Raw genomic sequence first — 19024 nt, forward strand, 5'->3', positions numbered from 1 at the left:
ACAGTCACTGCATTGCATTGCATTGCATTGCACTGCACTGCACTGCACTGCATTGCATTGCACTGCACTGCATTGCATTTATTTATTTGCTTGTTTGTTTATTTATTTATGGGTTTTTTTTGTTTTTTTTTTTGCAAGGCAAACAGGGTTAAGTGGCTTGCCCAAGGCCACACAGCTAGGTAATTATTAAGTGTCTGAGACTGGATTTGAACCCAGGTACTCCTGACTCCAGGGCCGGTGCTTTATCTACTGCATCACCTAGCCACCCCAGTCATTGTATTTAAAAATGGAAAAAAAAAAGTGTCTTAGCTTTCTGGATATACAAAAATACGCTGGAGGCTAATGGCAGTAGTTTTTATTTGCAGTTTATTTATTCCTTGGTCTGTAGAAGTGTTCACCAAGCAAGTTGACTGTAAATAACATTAAAAGGTGAAGGTTTAATCTGCTTAAAAAAAGAACTATTCTTAATTATGTAAAGGAAGACTTCAGAGGTGATTATCTAATCTCTGCAGATTTCATATTCTACATGTCTCTTCCTATTCCAAGCTATCCTTCACTCAGCTATCAAAAGGAGCAGAACTGACAATGTCAGTTCTCTATAAACTTGAGTGGTTCCCTATTACTTCCTGGATCATATATAAAATTCTGTGTTTGAATTTTTAAAGTCCTTCACAAACATATGCCTTCCTATCTTTTTAGTATTCTCACACTGGACTCCTTTCACATATATCCATAAATACTCTCAGATCCTGTCCTGCTGGCTTCCTTCCTGGTCCTGGCACAAGACATACCCCTCCTAATTTTATTCCTTTTTACCTTGTTATCTCCATTTTTGGAATTTCCTCCTTTATCCCCCCATGCCTCCTAGTTTCTCCAGATTCGTTTAAATTCCAGGTAAAATCCTATTTTCTGAAAGAAGCTGTCCCTCTTTCTCCTATTTTAATCCCTATATAGCTTGTTTGTATAGTTGTTGGCATGTTGTCTCCTCCACTAGACTGGAAGCAACTTAAGAACAATAAAGAAAATTAAAACTTTCCTAAATATGGAGTAGGATCAGAGAATCTTACATATGACAGTTTTTTTTTGAAGAATTATCATTTACCAGGAATAGAAACTTTAATTCCAATCTGGTCTTTTACTTCTTTCAGGAAGCTATCACGAAATATGTTTTTCCACCTTGTTTTTCCTTTCTATATATCTTAATGCAACAGTTTTTCAATTAATGCTTACCTTCTTGACTTGAAAGAATAAAAAAAAATTCATTAAAGCATATTCTAAATTCAGATTTTCAGCAACCTCAGACTGGTTTTTCCTCCAATTATTCCAAATTAATGAGGTTTTATTGCATACATATTTCATGATATCTTTCAGAGGAGCTAACAGAATAGGTTGGAGTTAAAATTTCTATTCCTGGCAAAATGATAAATGGAATCTCTGCTACGGGGGAAAAAAAACCAAGACCACTATCATATAAGCTGAGTATGAGATTTTCTTGCCCTATTCCACAGTTAGGAAGTTTTTTTTTTACTTTGATGAAGTTTGGAGTTTTAAAAAATTCACCTATTCCCTACCAAATGCTTGCTCAGAATTTATTAAAATAACAAAGTATATTTTCACTATAGAATTCTTACTGTCTTAAAAAATGGAAGCATTTTTAGTCAGTCTCAGTAAGCTATCAAATCATTTTTAGAAGAACTTCCTTTCCTATTTAAACAACATCTAATTTAGGAAGTTTCCACTGGAGACATTCTGCTTTATATGCTGGAGGGCAGTTTACAGTGAAAGGTAGCAATGATTGACAGTAATCAGATACTGATGCTTATATCTGCTACCATGGGGATTTTACTTGCTAGTATACTGTGCCATCAGAATACTGGGAATATTTTGGACCCATACTGCTATTTAAGACTATATGCTAGGCATTTGAGACTTGAACAGAGGACTCTCAAAGTAGAGGGAGCTAGTTAAAAGTTTAGATGTCCAGAAACTAATATAATTTAGTAATAATGCAACTACATATGAGGAAGAGGAGGCAGAGATTAATTAGCAGCAAAGTCAATAATTCATAGGATTATAGATTAACATGAAGGGGTCTCGGAGTACATCTAATCCAAAACTATCATTTTGAAGATCAGGAACTGGGGATCTGTGAGCTTAAGTGACTTGTCCATGTTGACCCAGTTAGTAAATGGCACAGTCACAATTTGAAATGAGGTTCTTACAGACTTGAGCTCTTTCACTGCACTGCCGGTCTCTACCTTTCCATGGTGATGGACAACAGTGAATAATGTGGCAGAAAGTGAGTCTTAAGAGACTCAGAAGGTGGTCAAAAGCTGCAAGGCATCAGTAACTTGACCCTTATCATAAGTCAGGCTCTTAGAACTTAGCAAAACTTAGCAATCTTAGATCAAGAGTTCACTTCAAGTGAGCATGGTGCTAGGTCCCCCAATTGTCAAGGAAATACTGATAAGCCTGTTCTATACAAACTTGTTCTATGACCATGAATAAGTCACTTATCTTTGTGGTATCTTTGGAAATGCTCTAAATATAAATTATAAGTAAACTGTGATTAGTAGCAGTGGAGGGATGATGTTTGTCCTTAATTCTTGAAGAAGATCATGACATCAGGGAGGTGAAGCCAGGATGAACTGGATTTGAGTGAGGGGATGCTGTGCTAAGTCACCAGTTTCACTTTCTCCTCCAGAGTCATCTGAATTCAGTGGCTAGATATAAATCAGGATGACTGGAGATGGACCTGGATGTAAGAAAATCAGGGTTAAGTGAATTGCCCAAGGTCACACAGCTAGTAAATGTCAAATATCTGGAGCAGGTAGGTGACACAGTGGATAGAGCACCAGCCCTGAAGCTGGGAGGCCCCGAGTTCAAATCCAGCCTCAGACACTTAATTACCTAGCTATGTGATCTTGGGCAAGTCATTTTACTCCATTGCCTTGCAAAAAACAAAACCAAAAGATCAACAGGAACCCAAAGGGGCAGCCAGGTGGTGCTATGAACACAGCACCAGCCCTGGAGTCAGGGGGGACCTGAGTTCAAATTTGAATTCAGACACTTAATAATTACCTAGTAGTGTGACTTTGGGCAAATCACTTAATCCTATTGCCTTACAAAAAAAAAAAAAAGTCAAATGTTTGAGACTGGATTCAAACTCCCATCCTCCTGACTCCAAGGTCAATGCTCCACTTAGTTGCCTCGGCAGTGGAAAGAAGAGATCTAGATAGCAATGAAGTCATGAGTCTGGACAAAAAAGGAAATACTATGTTGACAGAAAGAAGTATAATGTATGTAACCTAGCCTTACTATTAGGAGGAGAAAAACAAAAACATCTCTAATCAATGATCCTAAAAATATAATACTTTTAAAATAAGGCAAATAATGTTACCTCAGATGAATCTGCATGACTAGAGGGTGTCATTTATTCCAAATCAACCTGGATTGTATTCTGCAGATTTTAGTATTAGATAGTCATATTGTAAAAGGATTTTTTTCATGATAAATCAAAGAAAAGGCAACCATTCATGAGGTAGACAGAAGAAATGAAGTCTATTACATCAACTCCAATAGCCAGGGACAACAGAAGACAAACTGTATCAGCATGACACAGAGGGGCAGTAAATCAATTTGAGTCCAAGTGTATTATCTAAGATTCTTTAAGGAAAGATGCTAATATGAAAAATAATCCTATGGCAACAACTCAAGCTGTCAACCAAATGAAAAAATAACAAAGTAACACCAGTCATTTCTAGACATTTATACATAAGGGAAATAAATACTAGTGTTTGCATCTTATTTCCCTACCAGATCAAGAGCACTTTAAATGTAAAATGAAGGAGGAAGGAGAAAACTCTCTACATTTCTTACCAAGTCTCATAATCACATTGAGATACAGTATAATCTATTACTAGAAAGAACAATTCACAGGAAACAGAAAACAACCAGCAACAAAAACTGTAGTCTCAGGTTTATATACAGATGTAGAAGATATGAGTACCAAACATAATTAATTCAAGGAAGAAGATGTAGTTTGTATTGGCTTTACTGGTTATTTGGTGGTGTGGGATTATTGACTAGAATTTGGCTACAGCAGGATGAGCTTTATACAAATGTAACAAAATAAACAAAAGGGTTATATATTCATACTTTATTGTAAGAAGATGTATTTCTATGAAGCCATCTAAGAACTAGAAGGGGTAAACTCTAGGAAAAAGAGCAAAGGAAAGAAAAACAGAAGGAATATAATCATGGGGAATATATAACAGACCACTAGGAAGCCTATAAAGCTATTAAGAACCTGGTGTGAAAGTGTGATAGGGAATTTCCACAATGTAGTCCTTCCTCTTCTTCCTCCCTCCTCCTCTTCCTCCCCCCCCTCCTTCTCTTCCTCCTAAGGAAGCAGAATTTGAACTCCAAGTCCAGTACTTTCCTTGCAAGGATGACTATCTCTTTCTCTCTTTCTTAGGCCACATGCTCCTGGCCTAGGTCTGCTGGAGAACCATGGGCCCCTATGCTATGTGGCCTGGCTAAGCCATTCCTTATGCCTGTCTATCCTTTTTCTTCTCCCCAGGGGGAGAAAAGGTTTTAATCTGCACACTCTGTAGGCATCTATAATAAATCCTGAGTAGTTTTAAAATTCCAGGGTTTATGTGAATTCATTCACTTTCACTATCAATCTTTATTTGGCGATATCAATCATCCAGCAACAATATGGTACTAGGCACCCGAGACAGGTTCTAGGAATATGATGATAAACCAGACACAGCTCCTGCCCTTAGGGATCTAATGTTCAAGGGGTGCGGTCATATAAGCCTATGCAAGAATCACAAAAAGAACACAAAGTATCCTTGGATGGGAAGGCTTTAGCCTTAGGGGGTCAATAAAGATTTTGCCAAGGAAAGTGGCAACTGAGTTGAGACTTCAAGGAAATCAAGAAAAACAAGCAGATGGTCAAGAAAGCATTTATTGGACATTTACTAAGTACTAGGGGATCAGATGTGAGGAAAGAGAACATCTAAGTCCAAGGAACAGTCATTGTTAGAAGTAAAGCCATGGAGAGGGAGATAGATGTGTAAGAAGTAGCAATGAGGAGAGTACAGGTGGATCCCAGAGAGCCTAAAAGTTGTGTGAAGAAACTGCAGAATTAGGGAAGGGTCTGGTAGGGGAGAGTTTTAAAAGCTAAGTAGAAAGGGTTATATTTATTCTTAAAATGACAGGAAGTCACTGGAATTTACTGAGATGGAGAGAAGAAGAGGAGGGGAAACCAAGGTCTGGAATGGGGAGAAATTTGATGAGGGCCTGAGTTATGTTAGTGGTTGTTTAAGTGTCAAGAAGTGGACATCTGTGAGAGATCTGTAGAGAAAGAAATGATGATATCTGGTACCTGAATGAGTATTTATAATGGGAATTGAAGAATCACACTTGACACCTGGATGACTGGAAGTTAAAAAAGGTGGTCATCACAGTAATAGGGAAGTAAGAAAGATGAGTAGTTTCTTTAGGAAAAGATCGTGAGTTCTATTTGAGAAGCCTCTAGGACATTCAGTTTGAAATGTCTAACAGATACTTAGTGATGATATAGGACTAGAATTTAGGAGTGATCAGGGTTGTACAAGTAGATTTGGGAATCATTTTCATAGAGATAATTACCTCCACTGGGGATAATGAGGTCATCAAATGAGAGAGAAGAGGGGAAAATAGAGAACAGCCCCCAGGATGGAGCCTCAGGGTACACTCAGATAAGAGAAGTAACATTGATTGAGCCAGCAAGAGAATGAAAAGGCACTCTAGTAGAAGGAAAAGCAACAATGAAAAACACAAACAAAAGAATATCCAGGAGGAAAGAATAGTCAACAAGCACTGTCAAACAATGAAGAAGACTGAAAAAGGCCATTAGATTTGACATTTAGATCTTTGGTAATTTAGGGATGAATAGGTTCAGATGAGTAATGTGGCTGCAAGTCAAATTATAGAAAAAATGAAACACACACACACACACACACACATATTTGAGAAAATGAAAGAGGAAGTGGAGATGCTGATAAACGATTCCCCCCCCCCCCCCCCCAAGAAGTTTGACTAAGAAATGGAGGTGAGATAAAGGATGACTGCTAGGAAGCCAACAAAGCAATAAACATTTATTAAGCACAAAGTAAGTGCCAGGCAGGGATGGTAGGACTTAGTGAAGAAATGTTTAGGGATGGGAAAAATTTAGACATATTTTCAGGCAGAAGGGAAAGAACCCAGGAATAGGGAGAAATTAAAATTTAAGGAGAGGAAGAGGATAGTTGAGACAATGTACAAATATTCACCTGAGGCTGAAGGGAGGAGGGTGGGAAGGGAGGATGGAAGGAAATTATTTAACTTAAAATATGCATCTGTATGTGGATAAATGTTGAAAACCTTTGATAACATATAATTAGAAAAATAAAATATCAATTAAAAACACAAAACAAACATTTATGAATACAAAAAAGAGTACATGTACAGGGGTTGTCCTTGGAGAGTGCCATTTTCTCAGACACTATAAAGTAGCAAAATAATGAGCAATTGAGCAATGGTGTCAAGGATTTAAAAGATACATACAGATAAGATAAAGAGGAAACAAGGTTCTAACAGTAATTAATGTCACTGTCTCAGTAAAATAGGAGTCTGGGTTTTCATCAAAGAGAGAAGGAGGAATTTGTGTGAGAGGAATGAAGAGAAAAGATTTGGAACCAAATGCCTTCTTACAGTGAGGGCCCAGCTGAAGTTGTTTTATATAAATTTATAATATACCAAGTCATCTATATTTAGCAGTACATGAGTAGGAGCAGAGAAGGTATTAAATGAGGTAGGAAAAATTGGAGGTATCAGGCAAACGGCAATAGTATGAGGGATAATCAAGAGAATAGATATTGTCTAGATATAGGTTAGGGGAATTTTTTCTACCAAGGGCAATTTGGATATTTACAACCTCATTTTGGGGCTATATTTGGTCAAACATTTAATTAATTCATTCCTAAAAAGCTACAGGATTTATTGAATTTTGAGTCCCACCTGTGGTTGCCTTGGATTACCAAAACCAATATGGCCCTCAGACCAGAGTTCCCTGTTCCCGCTTTAGATAGTCTAGAGAAGAGGACTGTGCATGTTGAATAGATTCATTATAGGGCTGAGATTGGGGAGGAAAGTAAGTGAAATCAAAGCAGGCCTAAGAGCCTGAGAAGTTACTTTAATGGCAGATGAATTGGACCTTGACAAGTGTGATGAATAGGTTTTGGAGGTATGAGACCTAGGGAATGAGAAAATTGTTTGAGACTAATTTGGTTTGGGGAATGCTGCAGTTTGTAGCCCAAGGGGAGGAAGTTTGACACCTCTAGAGTAATAGAGCACAGGACTTGGAATCAGATTACATGGATTTTATTCCTTCCTCAGATGGTAGTTTTGTAACCCTGATAAATCACTTAAAATCTCTGATCTGCAGTTTCCTTAGCTATAAAATAGGGATAATGTCTACTTCATAGGGTTGTTGGGAGGAGCACTATGTAAGTCTTGATTGCTATAAAAAGATGGCTCAGTATTGATAGTATTATTAATCTTGGATAAATTATCACCTTCAGGAATTTTATACAGTTTTGTTCTGCTGTTTTTCTTTGTTAGAAAGAAAAGTTCAATAGGGACCATGAGTTTAACAGGAAATGATTTCAATATAAGAAATAAAAGATATCCAAAAAACTTGTGGTGGTTTTGAAGGTCAGTTTTGCTTCCTCAGTTTTCCATGTTTCCAAGTTCAAGTAAAGGGAGTGGGCCAAAGAGGAAGTGATTAATGTAAAAAATGAAACATATCATTAAGATTTAACAAAAAAGAAAAAGTTAAAGAATCAGCTTTCTTCTCTAAATGAATTGTAAATAACAGAATGTGGGGTGTTTGGCTTCCACACAATATAAAAAGAGATTGTTAGTTTAAATACATATATGCATTACAAAGATTGGAGTCTGCCTGTGTCTACTTACCCAGGGGAGGTCAAAAACTAGCTTCAATTAGACAGGGGTTGACCTAGGGTACTTGTCCTTTACAGGTGCACCGGCTCAAGGTGGTTCATGAATATTACTGCTCATACCCCTGTGCTCATTAGTATAATGACCCAGGAAAGGAAAACATTAATGTTTGTCCTTCAATTTTGAAGAAGACCATGACATAAGGGAAGTAATGCCATGAAAAGCACGTGAATTGGATTTGAGTGAGGGGGATGCTGTGCTAAGTCAGCCTCACTTTCTTCCTCCAGAGTCATCTTGGGTCCAGTGGCCAGATATGAAACAGGATGGATGGAGACAGCCCTGCATGCAAGGCAATCAGAATTAAGTGACTTGCCCAAAGTAACACAGCTAGTAAGTGGCAAGTGTCTGAGGCCAGATTCACTCCTATCTTCCTGAATCCAAGGACAGTGCTCTATCCACTGCATCACTCAACTGCCCTGGGAAAAATATTAGTGGAGAATAGTATGGGGTGAAGGTTATTACATAGATTGTAACTCAGAACAATGATTGGCACAAAGGAGAAGAACAAAGCTTTCAAACTGCATACAAACTACATTATCTGAATTCACTGCCTTTTCTTGCTAGGTGAGAGGGCACTTCTTTACAGAGAAGTTAATTAATAAAAGCTATTTTAATCATTCTGGACTAAGAATTTTTTTATTATAAGCCATTAATAGCAATCTATAATCATTTGCTATCACATTAATATTTTCTGAAACTGTTTTGGATTTAGTTGGTTTATCTAAAATTTATCAATAAAAAAAGAAATACAGCAAATAACTAAAGAAACAATAAAGGTTATTTGGTTACAGTTTACTGAAAGATGGATTCAATTTAAATGTAGTGGTTTTTATAGCATTTTTGTTCACATTTTTTCCATAAAATAAATCAATTCATTTGGCACCTTCGACACAATTAATAACAATCCTACCCTAACTGTTAGATGATTAATATATAGAGAAGATCGAGGATTACTAATGAAGATTCTAGATGACTAGATAAAACTAAATCAAATTTAAGATGTTGGAATGTGTCAATAATATCCAGTTGATTAGAGAAAGACAGTTTTATCCACCTCATCTAATTTTTCAGAAATAAAACTATTATACCTAAATTTTAAGTGTTGTTTACATTTACATGCTTAAAACCTGTAATAGTAGTAATAATAACAACAACAATAATAATAATAATAACAATAAAAAACCCTAGTAATAGTTTGAGCAGACTTCTCAAAACTTTTGTATATTCTCACCCATTCTGATTTTTTTTCCTTCCAGTTCTAGAGGATACAATGGTCCTTTTCCTTGCTACAGCTAACTTTTCTCCTTGTATTCTTCCTTGGACCAGTTATCCTTCCTCCTTTCCAAGGGTTAGCATTACTAATTACTCCCTTTCTCAGCTTTCCCCCTAAGCCCTGACACCTAACCTTTCTATCTCACCCTTTGCTGTCTCAGTTCTTTTATCCAAAAAAAAGCAAAAATCCTTCCCTCTCACTAGCATTCCCCTTCTTCCCTTCACTGATAAATTCTAGAAACAGTATCCTATACTTTCTTGATGTCTCCTTAACACCCTGAAACCTGTTTCCTATGTGCCATTCTAATGAAACTGTCTCAATCTTCAACTCCTCTAATTGACATTTCTGCAAGTGACACTGTTGACCTCTTGTCCCTTGTTCCCCATCATCCCCCACCCTGACTCATTTCCTCCTTTTTTGGCTTCTAAGATGCTGTTTTCTACTGCATCTCACCAGTCTGCCCTTCTGAGGCTCATTTGCTTTGGCTATTTCATTTACTACAACATCTTTAATTCTTTTTCTTTCTTTCTTTCTTTCTTTCTTTCTTTCTTTCTTTCAGTTTTTGCAAGGCAATGGGGTTAAGTGACTCACCCAAGGTCACACAGCTAGGTAATTATTAAGTGTCTGAGGCCAAATTTGAACTCAGGTCTTCCTGACTCCAGGGCTGGTGCTCTATCCACTGCACCACCTAGCCGCCCCAACTCCCCACACAGGACTATCCTAGTCATCACAGTCATTCCAGTTCCCATTCTGTATCCTCCACATGCCTCCATTTATCTATGCTTGCAGCTCCTGGTACTTAACAGTACACATCTCCCTTTTTCTTTCCTTCCTTCAATGTAGTCTACCCACTACATTATGACATTTTTTCTGAGTAGTCCACATGAAAGTTAGTTTAAACTCTTCAAATTTCTTATAACATTTTAAAAGACTTTTACTTTGCTCTTATTCTATTCTACCATGTATGACAATTATATGTATCCCTATAATTGTTATCTCTAAGAGATCATAGACTTTTTTAAAGAAGAAACTGTAGTTTTGTATCTCTGAATATACTCTATTACCAAGCACAATTCTTATAACATGGTAGGTGCTCAGTAAAGGGTTAACTGAATCTGTATTAAAAAAATTAACTTAATATTTTATGATCCATTTAGCACATAATGAGTTGAGGGTACAGAAGGGAGCAATGTAGGTTAATCAAATAAACGTTATATGACAATTTTTTGATACTTACTGGTAAGAGTTTTAAAAATAATTTTATTTAAGGCAATGAGGTTAAGTAACTTGCCCAAGGTCACACAGCTAGGTAATTATTAAGTGTCTGAGGTTGCATTTGAACTCAGGTCCTCTTGACTCCAAGGCCAATGATCTATCCACTGTACCACCTACCTTCCCCTTTAATGGCAAGATTAAGCTAAAAATATATTCTCTTCCAGTTATGTTCTCTAGGATGCCAAATGGTAGTAATTGAGTCCTATTGTCTTCTTAGAAATAGAAAACTATTTTAAATGATTTTTAAACTGTCAACAAAAAAATCACATAAAGATTCTTTTAAAATTTAAAGGGCAATCTAAATGTGGTAAAATATTAATTTTAAGCATGAGATTCTTTGGTAACAATAAAATATGGTTAAGAGAATGTGTCCATGTGGCAGAAAGAGAGATAATTGCATTTTTCTCCTTTCATTTATACAGCTGGCAAATAAATTATTGCTTTGCTTTTCATTTATTCAATATTGGTTTTTTTGTTTAAAGTGCTAGGAATAAAAACTGTAAAATTCTTAAGATGGTGTATTTTTTTTCTGAAAATTCAGGGACCTATTCTTTTTGCTGTCTTACACAATAGTACACTATTGTTCTTCTGAGATGATTCTCTCAGCAATGGTGAATAGAAACATAAGATATTAAAACTGGAGGAGAGTAAAAGGAAATCTAGTATAACAAATAAAAGTAAGACAAACATTTGAAAGATTACTCTGGTTGTGACACAACAAAAATATACAAACAAAAGGGATTGATAAATGACACTACTTTTGATGGACAACTCTGATGAAAAAGCCATTAATATCCTGATGCATCAAAATGCTTCTAATAGAATGAATTTCAGTTCACAAAAAATATACCTTTAAATGGATGACTGTGAAGACTTTTAGTCACATGAAAAGTAAAATGTTTAAAAGTTCATGTTTATTTACTTCTTTAATATCTAACAAGCTTTCCCCTCCAAAGTATTTAAAAAATCTTTTAAAAATATTTCTAAAATGGGCCATAAGAAATTATTTTTAAAAGACACACATGGAAGAATATCTTCAGCGATTTAATTCATGAAAATAACTGTGATTTCCCCTCAAAAACAGGTATTGAATGCATTTTTTCAGGTAAACACCTGAAACTAAATGTCTGGTGTTATGTAGACATATCTTTGATAGTCCGTTTCATTCATACAAAAATAGGTCAATTTTTCTACAATAGAAAACTAAATCTCTTTTGAGAGTAAAAAATGGTTGTCAGAGTAGTATTATAATTAACAGAACTGATTTACTTTCAATTATATTAAAATATGACCCAACATATAATAAATACTAATATTGTGCATTCTTTTTCATAATGATCTGAGTTTTCTTAATCAGATTCAGTATAAAGAATAAGACTACCTAGTCAATTTATCAATTTATGAACTAGAGTGTTTCCAAAGGTTTTACAATTTGAAAAATTTACTGGGACCCTACTGTATGCAGGAATAGTTTTTCAGATTTTATTTATGAATTGACTCATTATATCAGATACATTGAATGATATCAAATCAATCTACATCTTGGTAGATGGACTTGTTGGTTTCCAGTCACATTACCAATAGGATGGACATTTTCTCTTATACCCTCTACCTCTCAAAGTTCTCTAAAAATAGAAATTATGTACCAAAGATAAAGCAATTCCATCTGGCTCCATGGTCCAGGCCACCAGGAAGCCAAAAAGGCTTAAAAAATGAAAACAAAATAATTCCAATGCCTACCTTGAGTGAACTTAGGACTCCCTACCCCAATACTTGCTGGGCTACCTGCAGCATGGCTGTACCGGCTGACCATACAGAAAGAGTTTTTTCAGTACCTTGGAGATCTGGGCTTCAAGCTACAGAATTCTGCATTCTATTCTACCAAAGATCTCTACAAAACACTGGGAAAACACAGGGAATGGGCAGAACATGTGTCTGCTGTGCCCCAGAAACCAACTCCTGACCTCTTCCCTCCAAAAGCCACAGAGATCAAACACAAATTACAGAAATCAATTGGGAGTTGCAGTAGCACCACCATGAAGGTGGTCTGTACTATTGGGGCAGAGATATGAGAACAGGGAGAATGGGACAGGATACAGTGTGTGGGGTTGGGGAGGAGGGGGGGGGAAGTAAAAGGAAGGTGGTGCTATGCAGGACTTCTCTAAACCTGAAGGAAAGGGCTCAGCATCCAGCTGGGGCAACTTGTCTCCCCCAAAGTGAATCTGAGCAGTTATCTAGACTGATGGGGAAAGAGGCTGAGATGTTTTGAGATGCATTTCCCAAGGAAACCACCAGAACAGTATAGAGTCAGAAAACAAGGAAAAGAGGATAATCAAAGGAAAGGAGAGAGACTGAAATTAACAAAAATTTCTGGAGGCAGGAAACTCAAAGATGTGATCATAACATATAAATAAAGACTTGATCATAACATATAAATCAACAGGGGAAAACATTAACAACAGAAGGAAGTATGTCCTCAAGATCAAGTACAAAAGTTTATGGAAAAATACTACAAAAATAGGAATCACTCAGATGAGAGAAAGAGAGGATTGTATGGAATTTGAGAAGACAGCTAAACAAGTCTTTTCAGAATGAATTAAAACAGAAATAATGATGAAAGCAGAATTAATGGCCTGTACAGCAGAAAAAAAATGGGAAATAGAAAAACTTGGATCTGTCATGCCAAATCTTAAAAAAGAAACAAAGAAGAGGTCAACTGATTGGGAATGCAAAAACAGAAATGAAGGACAATCTTGAAAAAGAAAAGTAATAAGCAATAACTTTAGAAGAAAACATGGGGGCGGCTAGGTGGTGCAGTGGATAAAGCACCGGCCCTGGAGTCAGGAGTACCTGGGTTCAAATCCGGTCTCAGACACTTAATAATTACCTAGTTGTGTGGCCTTGGGCAAGCCACTTAACCCCATTTGCCTTGCAAAAATTCAAACAAAACAACAATCTTGAAGATGGAATGTTCAGAGGCAACTTAAGGATTATAGCTCTCCTAAAACATAGCTCAAAAAGCCTGATCACCACAACTCAAGAAATAATCTTGAAAGAAAATATCTATTAAAAATTCACAGATTATTTCAGAAAACAAAACAAAACACCTAAAACACATAGTGATTAAATTTAACAATTCAAATTAGAAATATCAGTTTGGCAGCTAAAGGGGAGTGGGAGGAATAAGATTAGAAAACAGTGACCCATCAGGATGCCTCAGTAAATTTGTGTTCCCTTCTTCCTTACCCCTCTCCCTCCACCAGACAAAAGCGATTGAACAAGAGGCAAGAAGAATAAGATCCCAGTACAGGAAAAAAATTGTAACAGCCCTATGCTGTTTGCCAGGAGGGTGGGTGAGACAAACAAGGTGCTACTTCAGATATTTATTAAAAATACTAAGAAAATACTGAGAAAATCAACAAGGAATTTTTTAATTTCATGAAAACAAACAGCTTTAATTCTCTTATTCCCTTATACTGAACTAACAGTATTTTTGCCATTATATAGGCACAGTCTTAATGTTTATAGTTAACTGGATTATTTAATATTAGAGTCCAACCTCCCACCCCCCAATGATGATTCACTTGATTTTCTGAACATGAAAATTGATGATCTCCTGCTTACAATTTCCATTCTTGACCAAACAGCTGCACTGTTGCCTCCTACTATGTCTTGATTTTCTATGATGATTTCCTAACAATTTACTTGGTGGGATGATCATGTGGGACTCAGAGCTATTTCTTATACATTTCCTTGACTACCATATTTCTAAGCCGAGAATAATTACATCTAACGGGTATGCTTTTAGCTTTCTGGAAACAGTCAGATTCCATAGTTTTTGTGACCTAAGCTTGAAATAAATTATCAGAGTCAACAATGATATTTTAGGGTCAGAGTACTGACTGAAATTGGGTGGGGAAGGCAGGATGGGGTACCGAATATTCCTAAAATAAAAGGGAATTGGAAAAAATTTGGAGAAAACTGAAAAAGTAATATAGAGGGACAGTGGTGCTAGTTTTAAAGTTTTATCCCAGAACAACCTTTATCTCTTGGCAAAAGAACACAGGGTTTCATGGAACACAGTTTTGGAAAAATGATCTAAGTAAATGACAGTGATATTTGAGAGTTGTCTTTTGTGACAAGTCAGTGAGCTAGCTCTGCCTATATAGACAAAAATTTCTGGTATTGTTGGCTTCTTATCAATATGTGAAGCCTCTTCAGCAACCAGGTAGCCCAGTAGATAGGTCTGAAGTCAGGAAGATTCATCTTCCTGAGCTCAAATCTGACCTCAAACACTTACTAGATCTGTGACCCTGGGCAAGTTTGCCTTAGTTTCCTCATCTGCAAAATGAGCTGGAGAAGAAAGTGAAAAACTACTTTAGTATCTTTGCCAAGAAAATATCAAATGGGGTCACAAAAAGTTGGACGTGACTTGGTTAACTTCTTCATAAACAGAGATAATGAAAAGTGCTATCTCATTTTGAAAACTATTGCAAAGTGACTGTGATCTCAATAAAGACAGGAAAGGAAGGAAAGGAATAAGTTTTTAAAAGGTTCAGGTAATCTTACTTGGGTGAACAGAACTTCATTTTTAATTTCTTCAAAATTTTCATTTGGAGACCAAACTTCAGCAAATTTCAGGAAATCCCACTTTTCTTTTTCACCTTCTTCTGCCTCCAGTTTCTCTTTCCTACCATTCAATGTGCTACCAGTAACAATGGCCTGCAGGATTGAGAAACAGATACATTTTTGAATTTCACATTTAATTTTAGCTATGAAAGTCGAGACCCTAACTTTATCTTACACTTAAATCAGTCTCTGGACATTCTGAAAGACTTCTTTGAGCTTTCCATGTTTATAATTCAAAATAATTAAAATATCTACCCAATAATAACCATTTTTGATAAATAGAAAGTCTCAGGGATAGCAATGACAGTTATTTATAAGTATTTTATTTTTACAATTCTAAAGAATAGAAAAACTCTCATACTCTTCTACTGGCATCTAAAAACTACTCTATTTTGGGTTGTTTTGAGTGTCTGCAACCTTTACCTTTAACAACCTAAAATCATGAATGTAGACACTTTTCCCAGAATGCAGTTCAGAATGCCTCCAGATCTCAGTAGGCCTGTTTGAGTTGAATCCCCAAACCTGCATCGTGTGGTAGCCTGCATTCTACAGAGGAGCTTCTTCCAATTTACTTAGGCTTTTCCAGCCTAGGAGGATTTGTCATCTCTAAGCTAAGATGAAAGAGACCATCAGAAGAGGATTCCAGTGGAAGATCTATATATTTGAAAAATTGCCATAACTAATTTCTTTAGTCACCAGAGAACTCTACTACTAAATCCAGGATATTCTTCTCCACAGTCAGTCTATTTGACCTCTGTGCAGCTTATCAGACTCTTGACCAAATTTTCTCTTTCCGGACACCTCTTCCTTTGGCTTATGTGGCACTCTATTGGCTATAGCAAATAAGAAATTGATTACATTTCCCCTAAAACCTGTTCCTCTTCCAAACTTTCCTATTTCTATTTCTAAAATTTCTAGTCACCCAAAACTCCTCTCACTTTGTCAACTCCCAAAATCAATCAGTTGTAAGTCTTGTTATTCTTACCTACCTGATGTCTGCCATATCAATTCTCTCTTCTCTACTTAGAAAGCTCTGTTTTTGTTCAGACTTTCAATATTATCTTGCTTGGACTACTTCAAGAACTTCTTGATAAATTTACAGACCTATGTTTCTCTCCTTTTTTTTTCCAATCTATCCTCCAGTATTTCCAAATTTTTATTCCTAAAATACAGATTTGATCACATATCCCATTACCAAAAATGAAAAAAATCTAGATCCTCTATTACTATTTTCTTCCTTAAATTATTAGATATATACAGATCTGCTTGCATTTTTTTACCCTGGATATACTTTATTTGTACAGTTGTCCATATGCTGTCTCTTCATTAGAATGTGAGGTTTTAGAGGTAAAGGACCATATTTTTTTTTGACATTTTTTTGCCCAGGAAAGGAAAAGGATTGTGCCTCTTATGTGCTAAACTCTTTACAAACATCATCTCTTTAATCCTCCCAATAGTCTTGACCAGGGTTAATGCTGTTCTTACCTTGAGAGTCTGAGGACAAATTTACAGATAGGCCGGACTCCAGGCACCAAGTTTTACCTATTACACAGATCAAGGTTTGACACACTGAGTGCTTAACCAATGTCTACTGACTGGTACCCATGGATGTCAGTCCCAAAGACCTCTGACTTTGTTGGTCTAGGAAATCCCTCTACAGATACACATCCCTCAGCTCAGAAAAAGCTTAGTGGCTTGCCCCTCATCATTCAGCAAGTGCAGGAGCCTGACTCCAAATGCATAATTGTATCTTCGAGGTCCTGCTGATTCCTAATATTCAGATAGGTGTGCTAGATCAGATTGGGGAAGGAACATTTGGTTGGTTTCTCTTCCCCAAATCAAAAACAAAGAAAGAAGAATCCTTCCAAAGAGGAATAAGTACACTCAGGAATGAACATCACCCTTTAGAAGCCTCTACTGAGATGTTGAAATCATCTCAGTGGAGAGCAGGTGTAGACAAATCTTCATGCCAAAGTTTCACCACAGGTAATAGCATGCTAATGAGCATCACAGAAATTCAGTGTGATATACCTCTAGAGTTCATTTTTTCACTCCACACCTAAGTTATAATCATCTTGGTTTGTTTACACCTCTTCTGGAAGAGTAACTATTAAAAAAAAAGTTTTATATTCATGAAGGCTACTATTTACAACAAAATAAGTTGGTAACTTAGCTGGTTTACCTTACGGTTCAACATCGCCCACATCAGAGAGTCCAGTGTTCCATTTGCAATAAGATAGTGTATATTTACAGAACTGCATTGTCCAATTCGATGAGCACGGTCCTCTGCTTGCTTTATGTGTCCTGGATCCCAATATAACTCAGCAAATATGACATGAGTTGCTGCAGTGAAAGTTAAACCCTAAACAATATAAACAAAAAAATGATGATTCTAATACATCTAAGAAACAAGCATATCAAAAAACATCTGGAAGGAAATCAACATTGTTCAGTACGCTCCAAAAAAGTATCAATTTCCAAATGATATTATTTCAGAGAAAGGTTTATAGATTAAAATTTTGACTTTATTTTAAACATCATATGGACTATATGAAATCAATTTTAAATATCACACAGAATTTACAAAATCAATGACAAAGACTTCACCAAATCTTATAAATACTTTACAAAAAATCCCTACCTGCTTGAATACCTCCATTGAGGAGTAATTCATTACCTTCTAAGGCAACTGATTCTACTTTGGAAAAGCTTCTTTACACTCCATACTCAGCATTCCTAATTCTGTCCTCTGAGGCTAAAACCAACCAATCTAATCCATCTAATCTCTCTTCCACATAAAAGCCCTCCACATTCCTTTAAGATAGCTCTCCTGACATATATATACTCTTTTTTTTAGACTACACTTCTCTATGTTCTTTAACCAATGCTTGTTTGGTATGATACCAAAGCCCTGTACTAACCTGGTTATCTTGCTTTTGATATTTTCCAATTTGTCAACATCCTTCCAAAAATAATGGTATTCTGAATGAAGCAAGCTAGTTCTGGACTGCCAGTACTAGAGTTCTAGAGATTTATTATTCTCATAGTCTGGGGCACAAATCATGTCTTAACACAGCCTGACATTATATATTAATTAGACTCTTTGGTTGCTGTATCTCACTATTAATCTCAATGTTAAGTTTTTTATTTTTTAGGGTTTTTTGGCAAGGCAATGGGGTTAAGTGATTTGCCCAAGGCCATATGGCTAGGTAATTATTAAGTGTCTGAGGCTAGATTTGAACTCAGGTACTCCTGACTCCAGGGCTGGTACTCTATCCACTGTGCCACCTAGCCGCACCAACATTAAGTTTTGAGTCCAAGAAAACTCCCAGAATTATTTAGCTATGGTTCTTGTATATGGAAATCTGAATTTTGTTTACATTTATCTTCATTAAGTTTCATTTGTTAGATCTGGCTCACTGTTTCAGTCCACCTAAATCTGTTCAGATTCTGATTCCATAATGCATCATAGAACTGATCCCTCTCAACTTGGTACTGTCTGCAAATTTATTTGACCTGTCAAAATATATAACTACTACTTGCTCTAGGCAAATGGAAATATGATTAGAACATAAAAAATAAATTGCATAAAATTACCGAATAAAATAAGTTAAAATTTCTAATCAAGATTTAATGGCATTATATAAAGATCTATAAATCACATAGGAGGGTGTGTGTGTGTGTGTGTGTGTGTGTGTGTGTGTGTGTGTGTGTGTGTGTGTGTGTGTGTGTAAAAATAATAGACATGAATCTATTTTACTTGCTACCTACCTATCCATTTCAGACCTCTGATTT

General features: G+C 36.2%; 1 protein-coding gene across 1 annotated transcript in view; it reads right to left on the reverse strand.

Annotated features, from left to right (window-relative positions):
- Nucleotides 1-19024, reverse strand: part of ZRANB3 (zinc finger RANBP2-type containing 3) — a 238159-nt gene that overhangs the window by 48202 nt on the left and 170933 nt on the right. Inside the window, exons 12-13 of the mRNA XM_074212007.1 lie at nt 17412-17591; nt 15170-15322 (exon numbers count right to left, since the gene is read on the reverse strand). Of these exons, the coding sequence (XP_074068108.1) occupies nt 15170-15322; nt 17412-17591 (333 nt within the window). The remainder of the gene's footprint in view (nt 1-15169; nt 15323-17411; nt 17592-19024) is intronic.

The sequence above is a fragment of the Macrotis lagotis genome, chromosome 1 (assembly GCF_037893015.1).
Source record: "Macrotis lagotis isolate mMagLag1 chromosome 1, bilby.v1.9.chrom.fasta, whole genome shotgun sequence".
NCBI lineage: Eukaryota > Metazoa > Chordata > Mammalia > Peramelemorphia > Peramelidae > Macrotis > Macrotis lagotis.